This window comes from Tenrec ecaudatus, chromosome 13 (assembly GCF_050624435.1).
Source record: "Tenrec ecaudatus isolate mTenEca1 chromosome 13, mTenEca1.hap1, whole genome shotgun sequence".
Taxonomy (NCBI): Eukaryota; Metazoa; Chordata; class Mammalia; order Afrosoricida; family Tenrecidae; genus Tenrec; species Tenrec ecaudatus.
In genome coordinates this window covers 128231220-128250801 of record NC_134542.1, presented here as the reverse complement: position 1 = coordinate 128250801, position 19582 = coordinate 128231220, and the positions used below count along the sequence as shown (strand labels likewise).

General features: G+C 36.5%; 1 protein-coding gene across 4 annotated transcripts in view; it reads left to right on the top strand.

Annotated features, from left to right (window-relative positions):
- Positions 1-19582, top strand: part of PTPN4 (protein tyrosine phosphatase non-receptor type 4) — a 189920-nt gene that overhangs the window by 133656 nt on the left and 36682 nt on the right. For all 4 annotated transcript variants that reach the window (XM_075530245.1, XM_075530244.1, XM_075530242.1 and 1 more), the window contains 7 exons: positions 3458-3541; positions 3652-3708; positions 9104-9260; positions 11670-11836; positions 14289-14379; positions 14464-14525; positions 17461-17607. In XM_075530245.1, coding sequence (XP_075386360.1) covers positions 3458-3541; positions 3652-3708; positions 9104-9260; positions 11670-11836; positions 14289-14379; positions 14464-14525; positions 17461-17607 — 765 coding nt within the window. The remainder of the gene's footprint in view (positions 1-3457; positions 3542-3651; positions 3709-9103; positions 9261-11669; positions 11837-14288; positions 14380-14463; positions 14526-17460; positions 17608-19582) is intronic.

Below are 19582 nucleotides of genomic sequence, written 5' to 3'. Positions count from 1 at the left end.
AAGAAAAGGCAACCAGCAGATTGGAAGACGGTTTGCGGGGACCCATACATCCAAAAAGGTTTTACTCTCACAGCCATGGAGAACTGCCGTCATTTAACAACAGAGACACAAACAGCCCAATAAAAACCAAAGCCACTGCCATGGAGTCCATTCTAAGCAGTGTCCCTATACAGGATTTCTGAGGCTGAAAGTCTTTACAGAAGCAGAGGTCCTCAGCTTTCTCCCTGGGAGTCTCTGGTGAGTTTGACCTGGCAATTTTTCAGTTAGCAATCCTTTGCTCACCAGACCGTACTACCAGGCCTCCTCATTAGCCATTTCAAAACAGCCAAACTCACTGGCAACGCATAGCTTCTGACTCATAACGACCCTATTGGACTGATGGGACAGAGTAGAACTGCCCCTGGGAGTTTTCAAAACTGAAACCCATGGGACTAGATAGCCTCATCTTTCTCCTCCAGAATGGCTCATAGGTTCAAACCACCAACCTGGATGGAGGTCAGCAACCAGAACTCCATTAGCCATTAGGGAGATCTGAATTAAAACTTCAGTATAATATCACCAAAATGTTTTGAAACTGATGATGGCAACATATAAACAAATGTGCTTGACGCAATGGATGGATGGATGAATTTTGATAAGAGCCCCCAATAAAATGATTTCTATATCACCTCATCACCATGAGAATGGCAATTATAAAAACATCCAAAAAGTAGAAAACAAATAATTAGGAGGTTGCAGAGAGACTGGAATTCTCATCCTTTGTTAATAATGTAAAATGGTACAGCAACTATAGAATAATTGGGATTTCTTTTTAAATATTGTACTTAGAATTACCATATGATCTGGCATTCCCCATCCAGTGTACCCCAAAGGCTTCCAAAAGTTCATGGAAATTTTTCATTGTCTTTGAAATTCATTTTTCCCTGAACTTTTTGAAGTTCTTTCAACGTAGCGGGAAACGTGAAAGCAGGAACACAAACAGAAACCTGTATAAAAGTTCATTGCAGCACTTTTCACAACCATAATGTCTAGCATCAAATGACTGCTGAATAAACAAAATGTGGGAGATACATTACATGAAATAGTGCTCACCCATGAAAAGAAATGGTAGTTCTGATGCATGCCACGCCACATTGTGGGTATGCTATGAAAATATCATACTGAGCAAATAAGCCAGGAACAAAATGACAAGTTCTTTATGATCTCATTTTTATGAAATAAGCAAATATATGAATCCCGCGGATTACAGGTTATTGTGGTTACCCAGTGGTGGGGATGAGGGGAAGCAAAATGCTTTTCCTTGCTTCGAGGCCTTGAGTTTATGTCAATGGAGGTAGGATAATTTGAAAAAGGATAATGAGTAGGTACTGGAAGAACGCAATCAGTGTCTCTGAACTATGCATTAGGAATTGTTGAGTTGTTTTGTCTTGTCCATTTTCTCCACAGTTAAAAGATAGAACGAGCTTAAGAGAAAATGAACAAATATCCAACAGCTCTTTCAAAGAACTTTAGCAGCAGAGGAAAGAAATTGGACAGTAGCTGGATGGGGAAAAGGAGTCTAGAGAAAGTTCTTTTTTTTTTAATGAGAGACATAAGACTTACCCTAATACATGGGAGAAATCAGTAATGCAGGAAGATAGCAAATTTTCATAGCAATATCCTTGCGTATTCAAAAGGAGATGGGACCTAGAGCAAGTAGGGAGACACATGAATGCAATATCTATGGAGTACATATTACAGTGACATGGATCTCTTTATGGAACTTTTGCCTTGGTCCTTTGGAAATACTTCTTGGGAGAATTTTGTTTCCCAAACCCTGTGCAGTTAACTTTTGCCATAGTTGTTTGGAGAAACAACTGGAAAAGAAGACTTTCCCAGAATTTAATTTACTCCAGGGTATTTTTTGGGTGATTAACTTTTACTGTTTAACCTATAAACTTCATGGTTTAATACTTTTTGTCGAGCCTTGTCCTGCTGTCTGCCCTATGATTGGTCGATTTTATATACCCTGGAGAGATTAAAATAGGTGGATTTACTTTTCAAATAGTGGCATGAAAATTCACCCAGCTGTACTGAATGACTTGCAGTCCACCAAGAGGATTGGTCCTTCGGTGGTCCTGATGAGATGGTCATCCTTGGAAATTAACAAAGAGTTTGCTCATCCCAGTGCCACAGAGCATACTAAAGAGATGTGGCAGGGAAGGAATGAATCACAAGATTAAGAAGAGCGTAGAACATATAAATTTGGTAAAGTTTCCCTCAAGAGGAACTTCCTTGAAGAGCTATAATTCAAGTCAATGGGGTAGCACTGAGGACCACAAAAGGCTTGGGAAAGGGCCTCATGGCAGAGGACAAGCAGCAAGTAGCTATGAGCCAGGCCAGTTAGCAACCCAAAGGCCAACAGCAGGCAGCCAAAGGGAGAGGGCCTGGCCACTATTGGAGAGAAGAATGCTCTGCCTTGGAAACCTCTCTTGTGAGCTTCATAATCTAGTTCCCAAGTTGTAGCCCGTGACTTGTTAAATAATAACTTGTGAGTTCTGTGCAAACATTACAACACATCATTGAGCCCAACAGAAAAGTCGAGTAAGCTGTGGGAGGAAGGGCTCATGTTATAAAGTGGTGAGTGCTGGTCCTGGTTGTTATGTTGTCCATTAGGAATTCAACCCTAGATCATACTTCTCCTCAGAAACTATTTATGAATCAAGAAAGGAAAAGCCATTCACAAAAGACCATAAACTAAGGTGTGATTCTGTTTACATGAGATATTCAGAAAAATGAAATCTAGAGAAAAAGAAGTAGATTAGTGATTAACTAGTACTAGGGAAGTTGATGGAGAGTGAAAAGTGACTGACTACTCATGAATACAGGATTTATTTTTGCAGTAATGGAAATATTCTTAAATTTATTGTAGTAATGGTAAAAATCATTGAATTGTACCTTTTAAATGAGTAAATTGTATAATATGAATTATATCTCAGGGAAACTATGTAGAAAAAGGATCACAGTTAGAAAGCTGAGGGAACAACCTATTAGTTTACATAACACCTGTGCGTTCTTGTTACATGTTAAGCTTTGAACAAGAATCTAGGGATATAGCAGTTAATAAAGACATAACTGCTTCTCCTAGCATCAGTAGCAAGAAGACATGAGAGTTCAGAATGATGAGGGCAATGAATGTAAAAATGTTCTTTACACAATTCATGTGTGTATGGATTGTGATAAGAGTTGTATGAGCCCCTAATAAAATGATAAAAATTAATTTAAAAGAAATCAGGGAAAAAAGATGAGTTATATATAGTTTAGAGAACTATAAATTATTCTTCAAGGAATAATCATATTAGTTTAAATTATGGTGTCCTGTATATCATAAATATCAGCATAAAAAAGGATGCTTTGGGTATATCTGGAGGACAAATCATAAATTAAGAAAATTGTTTTTTGTCATTGTCTTCTTAAGCCAAACGGTGGTATTCCGCATGATAATCTTGTTCTAATCAGAATGCAACCTGATGAAAATGGAAGGTTTGGATTCAATGTAAAGGTAATTTAGAATTCATATTATACTCACTTTTTTGTTTTTGTTTGTTGGTTTTTTCAAATTAAATCTCCAGTAGTATTTGACTAAATATTCTCTACTGCTCTCTTTCTAAGGGAGGATATGATCAGAAGATGCCTGTGATCGTGTCCCGGGTAGCACCAGGAACACCTGTGAGTCATCTGTAATTCACAAAATCCTACATTCAGAGATATGTGCTTGACATTTCATTTTTATTTCTGTGAAGGAAATAAACATTTTAACTTATCAAATGTTTAATCTTATGGGATAAGACAAATTTCTAAGAAGTTTTTACTTGTTCTTTATAAGAGCCTATCAAAATAACCTTTAAGCAGCAAAATGTAAACGAGGTATCGTTTGGCTTGTTACGTTTGTTTGCTTACTTTCTGTTTTCTTGGGGTTTTTGTTTGTTTTGGGGTGTGTTTTTTTGTTTGTTTAAACAAAAATAGTGCTAGCCCCATTTTTCTCATAAAAACATTTAAAATATTTTATTACCAAAAGTTGAGAGGACAGTTTAATATTGAGAATATATAAAGAATTCTTTAATTGGTAAAGCATCTGAATAGACATTCCTCAAAAGAAGACGCCGTGATGACAAGCATACAGAAAAGAGGTGCAGCATCACTAGTCTTGTTGTTCTTGTTGCTATTTGGTGCTGTCCGGTTGATCCCAACCCATCGTGACCCTACAACTGAACAAACACCACCTGGTCCTGCCCTGTCCTCACAGTGGCTATGTTTGTGCACGTGGTTCCAGCCATTGTGCCACTGCATCTCCTTGAGGGTCTTCCCTTTTTTACTGCCCCCTCACTTTACCGAGAATGATGCCCTCCTGCAGGAAGTCCAAAGTACATGAGAGGAAGTTGACCATCCTCAAGTCTACGTGGCATTGGTTGTTAACCTTTATACACATTAGGATAGTCATTATTAGAAAAATAATGAAGATCAAAAGTGTTGTTCCTTGGATATGAAATCATTAGAATCTGTTGCTGGTGGGAAGAAAAGAGTGTAGTCATTATAGTTGTTCTTCAAAAAGTTAGTATGGAATCACTCAATCTCCTGGGTATATATATACCTATGTTAGACTGGGTAGACTAGAGAAGCAAATTCACTGACACTCATATATGTGTAAGAGAGAACTTATATCAAGAAGTAATTATGCATCAATAAAACATCTCAGCCCAATCCAGATCAAATCCACAAGTTTGATATTAGCCCATGAATGCCTCTTCAGACTCACATAGTACATTCAATGGTGCCGAGTGCAGGAAGAACACAGGTCAGTGGGTGGATAGTCCTGTGGATCCAATGGCAGTGGACTCTGTAGAGAGGGGAGATGGTAGACAAATAACACTAGAAATATTTTAATCAAATAGACTTTATAAACTTTTTAAAAAATCATTTTATTAGGGGCTCATACAACTCTTATCATAATCCATACATACATCAATTGTGTCAAGCACATTTGTCATTCATTGCCCTCATCATTCTTAAAACATTTGCTCTCCACCTAAGCCCCTGGCATCAGCTCCTCTTTTTTTTCCCTCCCTCCCTACTGCCCCTCCCTCATGAACCCTTGATAATTTATAAATTATTATTTTGTCATATCTTGCCCTGTCCAATGTCTCCTCTCACCCACTCTTCTGTTGTCCGTCCGCCAGGGAGGTGGTTGCATGTAGATCCTTGTAATTGGATCCCCTTTTCCAACCCACCTTCGCAGTATCGCCACTCTCACCACTGGTCCTGAAGGGATCATCCCCCCTGGATTCCCTGTGTTCCCAATTCCTATCTGAACTAGTGTACCTCTGGTCTAGCCAGATTTGTAAGGTAGAATTAGGGTCATGATAGTGGGGGAGGAGGAAGCATTAAGGAACTAGAGGAAAGTTGTATGTTTCATTGTTGCTACATCGCACCCTGACTGGCTCATCTCCTCCCCGAGACCGTTCTGTAAGGGGGTGTCCAGTGACCTACAAATGGCTTTGGGTCTCCACTCTGCACCCTCCCCAACCTCATTCACTATGATATGATTTTTTTGTTCTGATGATGCCTGATATCTTATCCCTTCAACCAACACCTTTGATCGCACAGGCTGGTGTGCTTCTTCCATGTGGGCTTTGTTGCTTCTAAGCTAGATGGCCACTTGTTTGCCTTCAAGCCATTAAGACCCCAGAGACTCTATTTTTTGATAGCCGGACACCATCAGCTTTCTTCACCATGACTTTATAAACTGTTTTAATGACATGGAAACTTGAAAGTTTGCTGAAACAAAAATTAAACTCGAACTAAATATATATGTGTGTGTGTGTGTGTATTTGATTGAACAATTTAACTTTCAGATCTTAACCCTAGAGGACAAAGAATATTTATACAAGGGTGTTCATTGTGGTGGTGTTTTGATGTGAAAAATTGAAAGTTACATTTCTTCATAAGTGTTGAATAGATAAATTATACATTGCTTTGTAGTTTTTGAAATGATGAAATTATATAGTTGTATATTAATTTTGAATTATTTCCATAAGGTAGAATTATGGGAAAATACAGGTTGTATTTTCAGGTATATATTTGAACCAGGATTTTAGAGTATGAATATTATATGTAGAAAAGTCTAAAGACATATTCTAAAAATATTAGCAGTGTTTCATCTGGGTGTGTAATTACTGATATTTATCATGTCTGTATCCTTTTTTTTCTTCCAATTGTCTACATAATGACAATGAGTATGTATTGCTCTTCTAATTGTTGTCAGCTGCCCTTGAGTTGGTGCCGACACCATGGCCTTATGTACAACAGAATGAAACAGTGCCTGGTTCTTCACCATCCTCAAAATTGTTTTATTTCCATGCCAATTATAATAGTGGATAACTCAAAAGGAATCTGTTGGGTTTTTCTGAAGGGTGGATATGAGCGATTTTCTGTTAAGTTGGGGATGTTTAGAGAACATTGTGTAGACAGATTCATTTTCAAATAGAGTCCTTGACTCTAAATTTTCCTTATAGGTTATGCAAATTATTAGTAGTGTGTTATAATATATTGGTTAAGATGATGCTTTCTGTTTCGGGAAAGCGATGAGCCAGTCAGGGTGCGATGTAGCAACGATGAAAAATAAAGCTTTCCTCTAGTTCCTAAATGCTTCCTTACCCACCCCCGCCCCCCACTATCATGATCCCAATTCTACCTTGCAAGTCTGGCTAGACCAGAGGATGTACACTGGTACAGATAGGAACTGGAAACACAGGGAATCCAGGATGGATGATCCCTTCAGGACCAGTGGTGTGAGTGGCAATACTGGGAGGGTACAAGGAGGGTGGGTTGGAATGGGGAACCTATTACAAGGATCTACATGTGACCTCCTCCCTGTGAAGGGAGATGTTGGACAGGGAGAGATGTGACAAAATAATAATTTATAAATTATCAAGGGTTCATGAGGGAAAAGAAGCGGGGAGTGAGGGGAAAAAATGAGCTGATGCCAGGGGCTTAAGTGGAGAGTGGATGTTTTGAGAAAGATGAGGGTAATGAATGTACAGATGTGCTTTACACAATTTATGTATGGATCGTGATAAGAGTTGTATGAGCCCCTAATAAGATGATTAAATTTTTTTTTAATTAAGCAAGAGAAAAAGAAAAATAAAGAGAAATTAGAGGGGTGGTGGGGGAGGAATGACGCCTTCTAACCTAAATCTCTGCACAGGAAGTAAAAAGATAAGGTTTAACTTAAAATACAGTATGAAAAACTCATGATCATCCTTTCCTTAACACAGACATATTCTTTCTCATCAACTATACCGACCATAATGCAAGGTGAGAATTAACTACAGCCCTTTACATTTATTCCAGTATTATTAATTGCTCCTAATTCACCACTCTTCAAATACCAAAAACTAGGGACCCGATTGGTGCTGAAAAGTATGTACAGAGGAAGTATTTTAATATCTATCATCTGCTTCACTCAGAAAGAGAAAGAAGCAATTAGAATGGTCATGATATTGTATTTGAATTTCCTAGATTTTAAAGTGTTGCGTTGATATATCTCAATTTATCTTCATAGTTCTGAAATACGCAGAGCAGGAATCTGCCCCATTTTCACAGTTTTATAGCAGAGTACGAACTTGGCTCCTAGACCAGTGCTGTCTGTGATAATACCTTCTTGGGTTTTACTTGGCTATATTTATATTGAATTTCAGTAGCTGTGCTTTAATTTTTTCATGCCTTTCCCCAGCATGTTCCCTTTTGTGTAAGGTCCAACCCCCTGCACTTTCAATTTATCCTTCAAAATTGACTCCCAGAGAGTCTGGCTGCTGTGTTCTCAGACTCACTATCCATATTTCTAATATTCATTTCCATATCTTTTACTGTAATTACTTGTTTATACTCTATAATTTATAAGCAATCTTCACTTTTCAGAATGGTGCAGTATCATCAACGCTGAAATTAGGCAAAGATATCTTGAATACTAAGAGGAAAATGATAATTCTTCATGTCACATTTTAGTGTATCTCTTACTGCCTATTAAAATATATATATTGAAGTAAACAGTAAACTAACATTGATTAGAGTACTGTAACTAAAAGTGTTCGAAGTGTTGAGAATTTTCTATTAAGTTCCTGAAAAATTTAACCAAGGAGAAGTTGTTTGAATGGTACTTGGTTCCTTCTACTTGTCTTATAATTTACAATATAACGTGAGCTACTTTTCTTACCATAACAAATTGTTATCTTTGGTAGGTTTGCATCAGTTTCCAATATTTTATCCTTTGCACTTAAATGTGAAATTATCTATAACTTCCTTTAATAGAAAATTTTTTTCAGGAATAGTTCTATGTAACATCGTATCACAGTCACTTTTCTCATTTATTCATAATTTTGCCTTCATTAAATTCTTAAACCTCAGCAGTGTCAACATTTTCAGTCAGCTATTTCTTCTGGACTTCTGTTAGTATTGTTTATGTTTGATTATCAATTTTTCTTTGTCAATTTATCAATTTTTATCAATTCCTTCTTTAAATTACCCATTTTGTATGCTTTTAGAGACAGCAGTAACTACACTTTTCATGAAATATAAATATAACATGTATATTTAACAGCCATCAAAAGATGTTGCAAGAAATGATGTGATTGGTCACTGAATCGTGATTTGTGGGCTGAAGAGCTAGCTGCAAAGTTTGTGTACAATATCCTGCTAGCTGAAATTTGAACTGTGTTGTTGGGGACTGGTTTTATTTCATTTAACCAGGTTATCTGAGACTAGCTAAATAGAGAGATTTCCAACTGCAAAGCAAGGACTTCCTGCCTGTCTCCACCTCAAGATCGCTCGTTTTGTATGGAGTCCCTAATGCATAGTTACAGAATAAATAGGTCATCAAGGAAAGCAATTGTTGGCTAACGGGGCTGTGGGGGCTCTGGGGTGGGAGTGGGCGCATTGAATGGGTAAGTGAAGAATTTTTGTATGTGGTTTTAGTTCTCTTGCTGTAGAGTCTTTAAAGATTAATTCCTTTGTTTTACTTTCCGATAGCCGCATGCAGATTTGAAAATATATGTGCCTTATATTACAGGCTGACCTCTGTGTCCCTCGATTGAATGAAGGGGACCAAGTTGTACTGATCAATGGTCGAGACATTTCAGAACATACCCATGATCAGGTTGTCATGTTTATTAAAGCAAGCTGTGAGAGACATTCTGGGGAACTTGTGCTTCTAGTGCGACCTAATGGTAAATATTCTAGTTCCACTATATTTCTTTCATCATTCACTGGTATATGTTTTTGTGCACAATAACCAGAGTGAACTTTTAAAACAGGAATCTTACTAAGTTAGTCTTCTGTTTGAACTGCAATGACTTTTATTCACACTTACAGTGAAACCCAATTGTGAACACGCCCTGGTGCCGTGATCCCAAGGGCAACAGTGTGAAACCAAATTGTTGTGATTTTTCTTTTTAACTACTCAGCCTTTCCCATTCTATCATTCTGTAGCAAAATAAATTTAATCACTCTTCCTTCAATGTTTTTTTTTTCTTTCAAGAATTACTTGATATTTATTACCAGAAAGTTCACCTTCCCTAGTTTGACAACCCCAGGTCCTTCAGCCAATATTCATATCACATGTTATAAGTTCCTGAAATACTCTGTCATTCGTTGTAGGTAAATGCCCATATATGCCTCTATCCCAGCATCTGGTATATGTAAGTGGTTGAGAACCATAGTTGGTGTTATAGTTTACTGTCGTTAATCATAGTTCTGCCACTGAAGTTTTAGCCATTGGTCAGTGTCATGTTGCTGAACTTGAATATTTATATAAAGAGAAGTGAAATGTACTTCGAACTCTACTTATTCCCGATAACTCCCAACTCTGCAAACTTGCAAGATAATTCCTTTCTTATTTAAAAATAATCCTTTTTGCTTTTTCACTTCAAACAAGCATTTTCTTTTTTTAATCCTCACTACTTTATGTTCTGCGTTTATGATCTGGAGTGAACTTTCTAGGAAAATCAAAACAACTTTAGCAGAACATTTTATTTTGGCATTTCAAGGAACATGTTCATTTAAATATGATACTATATTTGATTCATTAATAGGTATATTAGGCCATATAAAGACATTTAAATGTTGTACCAAGTATAACTTTCTCTTAAGTTCATTTGTTCTGTATTTTTCTGATAAGAAATCCTGAACACCTTGCAAATAATATTAGCTAATTATTATTAAGGGGCCCTCATCGTGTACTGGATTACAGGTTGGGATGCTAGTCACAGTCTTGAAAGTTGACAGGGGCAGTTCTACCCTGTCATTACGGTTACTATGAGTTGGAATGGGCTCAAAGACAGGGAAGTTGGTTTTAGATTTAAATGCTTTCTAAATGTGTACGCCCCCCCCTTTTTTTAAAATCTCTTTTAATCCTCTCACTCTCCAATGAGTAGATAAGTTCTTTCCACTTGAGAAATGGAGAAACGCAGTCACCAAGACACTCAGTTACAACTCAGGTTTGTGATATGTACGTAACTAGTTTGTGAACAGCAGAGGTCTAGTTAATGAGGAAGGTACAGTATTCTCCAGATGTCTCATGTATACTTTAAAATAAGAGAGGAACTCTGTAATTACTTTCAGTGTAGGTCCATTTTAATTCAAATAACATACAATCAAAATGTATAGTTGTGTTGTTTAAAAATTTTAAATTTTTGGATTTTTTTATTTCTTAGACAAAACTTCTATGTACCCTTTTGTCTTTTCACCCTTTATTTCGAAATTTCTTTGTCTCAAAAATATGTAGATATCTGACCAGGAATTGAGTCCTTTATAAGGGCAAAAAGGCCTGTTCTCTATACCCAATTTCCTAAGGGTAAATCACACAGTGTATACCTCTAGGCTACAGAGTGGCTAAAAGGCAGCAGCTTGCAGAAGGTTTCATATGGATCAGGATGTCCACAGTGATGCTTAGAGTTCCCCCACGTTTTAAAAAGGACCCTAGGATCAGGAAGAAAACAGAGTGACCTCCAAGCTTAAGTCTAGGATCTTACTCCACTAGATTCAGCAGAATCCTCTGTTGAGATTGTATTTCCCAGGTTGTTTTAAGAATATAGTTATCAAAAAGGGGGAATGGAAAGACTTTGTTTAGCGCTTTGTTCATTTTATTTGTAGCTTTTCATATTTAGACATATTACATAAGAAGTTCTCTTTGTATTCTTCCTCTAGGTTTTACAAATGTTAAAGGCAAGTCTGTTCAAAGCTGCTTATTAGCAATTCTCCCATTTCGTAATGTTCCTTTATGTCATTTCCACCCATCATGTCAAGAACCTTATTTTTCGTATCATGTACAACAAAGTTTTTCAACTCCATAGACATTCCCTGTCTCTACACAGTTACACCAGACCCAAATCTGGTGTGATTCCTTATAACCCTATATAACACCGAGCACGATGTTTTTGTAGCATTTAATTAAATGTATATATTAAGATATATATTGATAACTATGAAAGTAAAAAACAAAATTTTTCCTGAAATTAAAAATTCAGGTATTATAGGGTTAAACACGTTATTTATCCAGACACAAAACTAAAGTGCATAACCTGATAAATTCATATTGCCAGTTAATTAAAATTTTCATGTGCTGTTTTTGTTTTTAGCTGTATATGATGTAGTGGAAGAAAAGCTAGAAAATGAACCAGACTTTCAGTACATCCCTGAGAAAGCCCCACTAGATAGTACCCATCAGGATGACCATTCCCTACGGGAGTCGATGATCCAGCTAGCTGACGGGCTTATCACTGGAACAGTCCTGACACAATTTGATGTAAGTAATATCACTGTACTAAAAGGGTATTTGCCCATTTTGGTGAAGGTTATTGCTTCCATCCTTCACAGTGTGTGGACATTCAAATTATTTCAATTTTCTGCTTATTTTGTTTCTAGTTTCCCTGCCCTCTTACACTCTCCTCTTTGCTTTAAAGTAATTAATTAATGGCTGTGTAGATCTCATATAAGTGACTCATATTAATGATTGTTTAACTGACTATTCTATTCCTTAATAGATTATAAACTCAATGACTAGATAATTAACTTGCTCCCAAAATAATAGTTAAGGTTATATAAATAGATTTTTGTTGAAAAGAGAAGGTTAAATTGATATGAAGGAGCCTATGCAAAGTGGAGACCAAAAAAAATTTGACAGTCCTCCAGGGAGCAGTATAGCACTGTTGAAACACATGAGTATCTGCTAGTTCTTTAATTTTTCCTCCCCCTACTTGTATGGCCTTAGTTTTACCTCATTAATCCTGTTAGACTTGCATATATTCATTTGTATAATTAAGGCCGTTTGATGCATGAAATCCAAGCTATATAAACCCTTCAGAAGTAGTAATGGGAGTAATGATTCCCTGAGGGTACATAAAGGAGGGGGGGGGGCGGTGCTAGCGATGATGACCCTATAACCGCACTCGAGGGAAGGATAGCAGAATGGTAGGTAAATGGGTACATCGGATGGTGTAAGACAAGGAGAAAAGCCAAAGAAGAATGGTGCTTAAGAAAGTAACAAAGATTCCTGGGGGTAGGGTGGAAGAGGGCGGGGAGAGGGGACAACAAGAAAGAAATGTTTTGAAAATGATGGTGACAGCAATTGTACAGTCATGTTTGATCTAATTGAACTATTGATTTTAAATAATATCTGTAAGAGCTCCCAGTAAAATAAGCAAAAATAGAAAAGAAAAGAAAAGGGAGGGCTAAGGGAATTTTATATATATGCCCTCAAACTAAATTGTTCTTAGTGTTATTAAACAGTTGTATTTAGGAAATAATAGCAGTTGAGGAGAAGATACTGTATACTTAAATAGGAAAATAGCTTCTGAATAGGAAGTTTACATCTTATCATATCTAACTCTTTAATATTTGTCAATGATGTCGACTGTTGTTAATACTTGTAATGAAGCACATATATTTTGTTAATTATAAAACATCAGTGCATGTCAGTTTTCCTTGGTTCGTACACTTTAAATATCCCCAAAGTAATGAAAGCTAAATGTTTTCTACAGATTTGTTATTTTAAATGTTTTATGTTTTCCTACTTGCTTTTCTACTGTTCAAAATATAACACATAGTTCATGACAGAAATTGTGTAAAATTCAGCTAGGAAATCTGATTCGGTGCCCTGCTGGCCTAACAGGGATACCTCAGATACTGTGAGCTCTGTTGGCAGGCCACAGCAGTAAGGAAAATATCACAATAAGGTAAGTCATAGTAGGTGTTTGTTTGTTTCCCAGTGAATTTAAAATTATTTTATATAGTATTATTGAGCGTACAATAGCAATATGAAAAGTTTGAATTGTATGCATTATTAAGCATCTGTGAACCACAATAAAGTGCAACACAGTCAAGCAAGATATGCCTGCTGAAAAAAAGAGCTCAGACATGCCTGCAGCCACCATCCTTTATCTGTTTGGACACCAACTTTTCCTCCCACACATTGTTCTTCTCTGTTGTCTTATGTAACTCATAGCAGTGATCACACAACTCAGCTAATAATCACAATTAAGAAGGTTTATTAGTGAAGTTAACAGATTGCCTCAGTCCAAATAAGTAAATAGTAAGGATGTGATTGTTGGTGTCCAGCAGCGGGTCTCTCTCTAGTCCTTGGCCTCTCAGACCCGTGATCCCTTGGCCTCTGCCTACCTGGGCCAGGAAGCCTACTTGTCTCTGCCTCACGGTTCCATCGTTTATCTTTTAGCCCGCTGTACTAAATATAAAGTAAGGTGGCTTGGTTCATACCCACTACAATGTTGTTGTTAGTTGCCATTAAGTTCTACTAAGCACTGCTGGTCCTATACCATCCTCACAGTTATGTTTGAACCAATTATTGCAGCCACTGTGTCAATCTTGTTGAGAGTCTTCCTCTACTGCCCTCTCCTCATCCTTGCTTCCAAGGAACATTCTCATGGCACTTCTTCCAAACAGATTTGCTTGTTCTTTTAGCAGTTCTTGTACTGTGGTGGAGACGTAATCCTGCCCATTAGCATAGCAGAAAACTCCCTCCAAAATGGTATTGCCGCAGGCCTAGACCAGAATGTATAGTACGTCACATATAGTGAGCAAGGTTATGGCTAGCGGGGAAAATTAATTGACTACATCTGACACATACCATTGTAAAGGAATAACCTGTTTCCTCTTAATGCAGAAACAAGTCCAACAAGAAAACAAAAATTGTGGCTTACTGGGCTTGTCTTATACTTTTTTCTTTATTTCTTTTTTTAAAGCAACTATATCGGAAAAAACCTGGAATGACAATGTCTTGTGCAAAATTACCTCAGAACACAACTAAAAATAGATACAGAGATATTTCACCTTGTAAGTATTCATTGTCTCTGAAAGTTGAGTTTAATCCTGTGACCATAACATTATTAAAACATACTTACTTTTTCCCCCTCCCAGATGATGCTACACGGGTCATTTTAAAGGGTAATGAGGACTATATCAATGCAAATTATATAAATGTAAGTTTATTTTTATTATATTTTTTTCATTTGGAATGAAAGAGGCCACTATGAACTTAGACATGAATTCTCTTTATTAAAAGGCTAAACTTGAGATATCACTATATTAAGAACTGAAATATGTTAGTAAAATTACAGAGAAAATAGTTTGGTGTTGACATATCAACATATCTGTGGTACCAAATAACCCAGAAATGTTGTTTGTTCTCTCATGCTGTCAGGTTGATTTTAAGTTGGTTGTAACCCATATAAAAGTGAAAGTGCTGCATAGCGCTATCTGGGCTGTTGTTTTCATGGGAGTGCCTAGCCAAGTCTCACCCACAGAGCTACTTGCGCCATTAACCTTTTGATTCGTATATGTTCTCTTAACTATTGTACCACTTGGCTCATTCGTGCAAGAAATAGACTCAAATGATACTAGAATTTTATTTATACTAGAAGTAGCTTTTTAAATTATTAACAATAAAAGGAGACTACCCAATGAATGGGTTGGATCAAACTCTAAAAATGTAAGTGTGGGGTTTTGTTGTTGTCTTTTTTCCTGTAGGATTGTTTTGTTTTTGTTTTTCCTGTAGGATAAAGAGATCACTACTTACTTTTAAAAAAACGGTAATATGGAAAATTTTAATTATGAAAAAATTATCGACTCGTAACCAATTTTGTTTAGCAGCCCTCCTTCCATATTCTCCCATACCCAGATGGCTTTGAACTAGATCCCAGATATCAGATATTCACCTAAATATTTTACCTGCTCACTCTTAACACCAAAATGTACTCTAGATATATGTGAATTATAATTGTAAAACCTGGAATCATGAAGTACTTGAAGCAAATGCAGGGAAACCTGTGAGAGTCATCTCTTGGTTGGAGTCTAACACATTTTCTGCCTTTGAAAGGGTGTTTTAGTGGAAATATTCTAATTTTCCTCCACTGATAGGTTTCCATGTTATACAGGTTGCAGCTTTCCATTTTCACTATCCATAAGAATTTTTTTAAATCACAGGGAAAATATATTTAAGCTTAGTTACATGTCTAAATTATAAAGAAAAGATTGGTAAATTTGAAGCTATAAACTTTTAACTTTGAATGTAATTTTGAAATACTAAAGTCAAATGACACAAGTTAGTCTAATTGATAAAAGACATGCATAGAGACCTTATAAGTGTTCTTAGCCATTTTTAAATCTATAAAAGTAGAACAATGTAGAGGTTCAACACATTGCCTAGTTCAACAACTATAACCAATGGTCAGTCTTGTATTATGTAAACACAACTACTTTTTTATGCCCAAATAGCATATCACTTCATTTGTAAATATTTTAGTATGTACCTCTGAAAAGATAAATATCTTTATCTGTTTTGTTTTTTTAAGTCAAACCTCAGTACCCTTAAAGCATCTTCAGAAATAGCAAAACATATTTCAATGTGAGATAAAGTCCAATCCACACAAAAAAGAATAAATCAAAGCTGCAAGGAATTACCATTTTTCACATTAGAGGATCAGCATTTGATAATAGTATATACCCTGCCACAGTGCTTTGCTATCAAATGAGTCCAGGTCAGGTTTATTAAAAAAGTAAAAGGAAAGAACCTTAGGTTTCAGAATTGTAAGTAGGGAATTATGGATTAATGAGTAAATGGAGAAACAAGCATTTCCTCAGACATTATTGGTACAAGTATCGATTGGTAAAAGCTCTTTGGGGAACAAAATGACAGTATCTATCAAAATGTAAATACCGCATTTTCAGTCTACCCTGTGACCCATACAAATGTTTTTTCTGCATATGCACAAAGAGGGTAAGTTTACAAAAGGGTTTAGTGCAGCCTTGTCATGTTAGAAGATTAGCAGTAGCTCTTATGTCTGTTAAATAAATTACGGTACATGCCTAATTTAGAGCCATTTTTAAAATGGAATTTTGTGCACTTGTCCAACATGAGCTCAAAGATGAAGTGAAACAGTAAACGTGCAGAAAAAATGTTACAGCATGCATGCCAGGCTGGGTTGTCTAGGGAAGCAAAACTCATGACACTTGTATAATAAAAAACTGACCAGTAAACACGTAAAAATAGGTTCAATGTCATTTATTCAACAAGAAAATACAAATCAGAAACCCAGTGAAGACAATAGGTTGTTAAAATTAAAAGGACAGATAGTAACCAGCGTTAGCAATGATGTGGAAGAAGTGGAATATACTGATCCAGAAGACACCCAAGCCCAGTCCAACTCGAGGCTGTTGCTGGCAAGAGCCCTCTTCAGACTCATAGACTGATGAAGCAGAATATGGCAGGGTACCAACAGCTCTCCTGGCAGGGGACTCACATCGGGCCACCCCTGAAGGCTGACACAGCGTCCCGGCAAGGAGCAAGGAAGGTGAAGGGGGTACTAGACGGGGAGAAGTTCTCAAAGAAAAAGCCACACCCCATGACGCATTATCAACCTGATTGATAGGTTAGACTTCACTCCCACTCTTTCACATGGGTACATAATTGACTTAACAAACAAAAATTGATGTAAAATCTAACTGCACTATTATGCTACTATTTATGTTTTACATAAAAATGGCAAACTAGTTTTTTATCCTAAAAGTTGGACAATAAACATGGGAAGCACACACTGATTTGAACAATCAAACCGGAGGGCAGCTGTGCTAGGGATAAAGCCAAGACATTAGGAAAGAAGAGCAAATGGAAATGGTGAGCAAAGATAGAAAGGAGGAGGACTGCTGTTACATTGTCAGGATCACAATCAGTGTCACAAAACAAAAATGTATGACTCGTGACTGAAAAACCAATTCACTGTTTAAACTTTCACCCAAGACACATTTAAAACAAAATTAAAAACCTTACTAAAATAAAATACCAGATTTTTTTCTTATTGTTCCTGATAGCAGTAAAACTTCAGCAGTATAAACTATTTTGTATTCTTTTTTTTTAAGATGGAAATTCCTTCTTCCAGCATTATAAATCAGTATATTGCTTGTCAAGGACCATTACCACACACTTGTTCAGATTTTTGGCAGATGACTTGGGAACAAGGATCCTCCATGGTTGTAATGTTGACGACCCAAGTTGAACGTGGCAGAGTAAGTTATGCTTGAGTCTTGTGCATTTCTTGGTCTTTTTTCAAATTACATTGCCTATGTAGTCTTAAATATTTCATTTGAATTTGTTTTGGTAACCCTTAAACTTCATTCCTTGGGGTATGCTGAAAATAATGTATGGCTAAATGCCCAAAATAGTTACTAATAAATGTGACATAAGTTGACATGTATTTGATAAGGAACTTATATTTAGAATACATACTTAAAACTTAACAATAAAATTATCCCCAAATTAAAAATACACTAAAAGCATTTTTCATGAAGATTTTTCCTTTTTTTTCTTACATTTTCCACATGACCAATAGACACGTGAACATAGGCTCAGCATCATTTATTTATCAAGAAAATGCAAATCAAAACCAGAAGAAGCCAATAGATTGTTAAAATAAAAAGGACAGCTCGTAACCAGCGTTAGCAGTGATGTGGAGCAAGTGGAATACACCTGTACCATTGGGAGGGTTATAAATCAGTGTCCCTGCTGTGGAAAACAACCTGGCAGTTCCTCTGCATCAGCTACACAGAGTTACCCGCTACCCTAGCCACTCCACCTCTCTCTGTACAGAGAATGTAAACCATGGCCACACACAAACTTACAGTGAGTGTGCATAGCCGTGTGACAGCACTCGGATAGTGTAGACAACCCACGCGTCCATCTGCTAGTGGAAGGATAAGTGGATGGATGGTTGCCTAAGCTTGGGGATTGATTAGAACAGGAAGAATGTGGAATGACCACTAACCAATTTTTTTAGAGATGTGAAACTGTTCTAAAAGTGATTGTGGTAAAAGGTGTTGAATTGTGGATGGGGGGTTTGTGTACTAGATATGTATATAAAACTTGCGTAGACTTCATTTTTTAAAGTGTATAATTCAGTGAACTTCAGTTTAGTAACACTGTTGTACAAACATCTATATAGATACACATGTTCCAGATACTTCCTATCAGTGAAATCATAAAGCAAAATTTTTTGTAACTGCCTTCTTTTAGCATGAAAAGTTCCAAGTTCATCCATGATAAAGATCTATTTCTTTTTATTGCCAAAAGATACATCATTGTGTAGCCATGGCATACTTATCCACATGGAAAGACAAGTCCTTAGGCAAAACTGAAAGTAGCCTTGGGTCACAAAATGGAGTGTATGAATACATCAGTATACAACTGCCTAATTGCTTTATCACATAACTGCCACATTGCCTCATTACATAGCTACCAAGATGCTGAGAACTGTGGCCCAGCCACTTCATACTTAACATTAATCACAGTCAGCACTACTCTCACTTCACACCTCCTGCCAGGTAACTATCATTAATGTACAACATGGTCAGATAATAGAGATTTTAAAATTTTTCATAACATCTAAAATGTGAGATATCAAGATATAGTGGGTAAGTGAGGAGTAATTTTATATATATCTATTCATCATTGGGTTATTTTTACTTTCAGGCTATTATGAGTAATGCTCCTAACAACATTACATACAAGTTTTTGGGTAGTCTGTATTATGTAATTTAAATCGGTGAATTGTATAATGTGTCAATTATATCTCAGTATAGCTTTTTGAAATCTTAATTATGAAAATTAATGGATTAAATTTAGCATTTTAGTTGTAGGTTCTTTACTTTATTATTATTTTAAATCTAGGAAATAACCAAAATCAATGCATTATTTTTCAAACTTCATTGTGGCAATTAGTTCAGGCAAGAATTAATTTAAAATCGTAAAATATTAGGTATAAACATGATATTTACACAATCTCAAAGTGTAAGCAATTCAACCAGATTGCTTATTACTACAGAAGGATAATGGTCGCAAAATATTAATAGTTGGCGAATCTAGGTGAATGATAGGAGACACAGGAGAAAGGAAGGGGGCCGTCAACCAACCCAGGGATAAGGGAACAAGTGGACTAAAATCAATGGAGAGAAAGGCATAGGATGCCTAGTGGGGCTTAATCAAGAG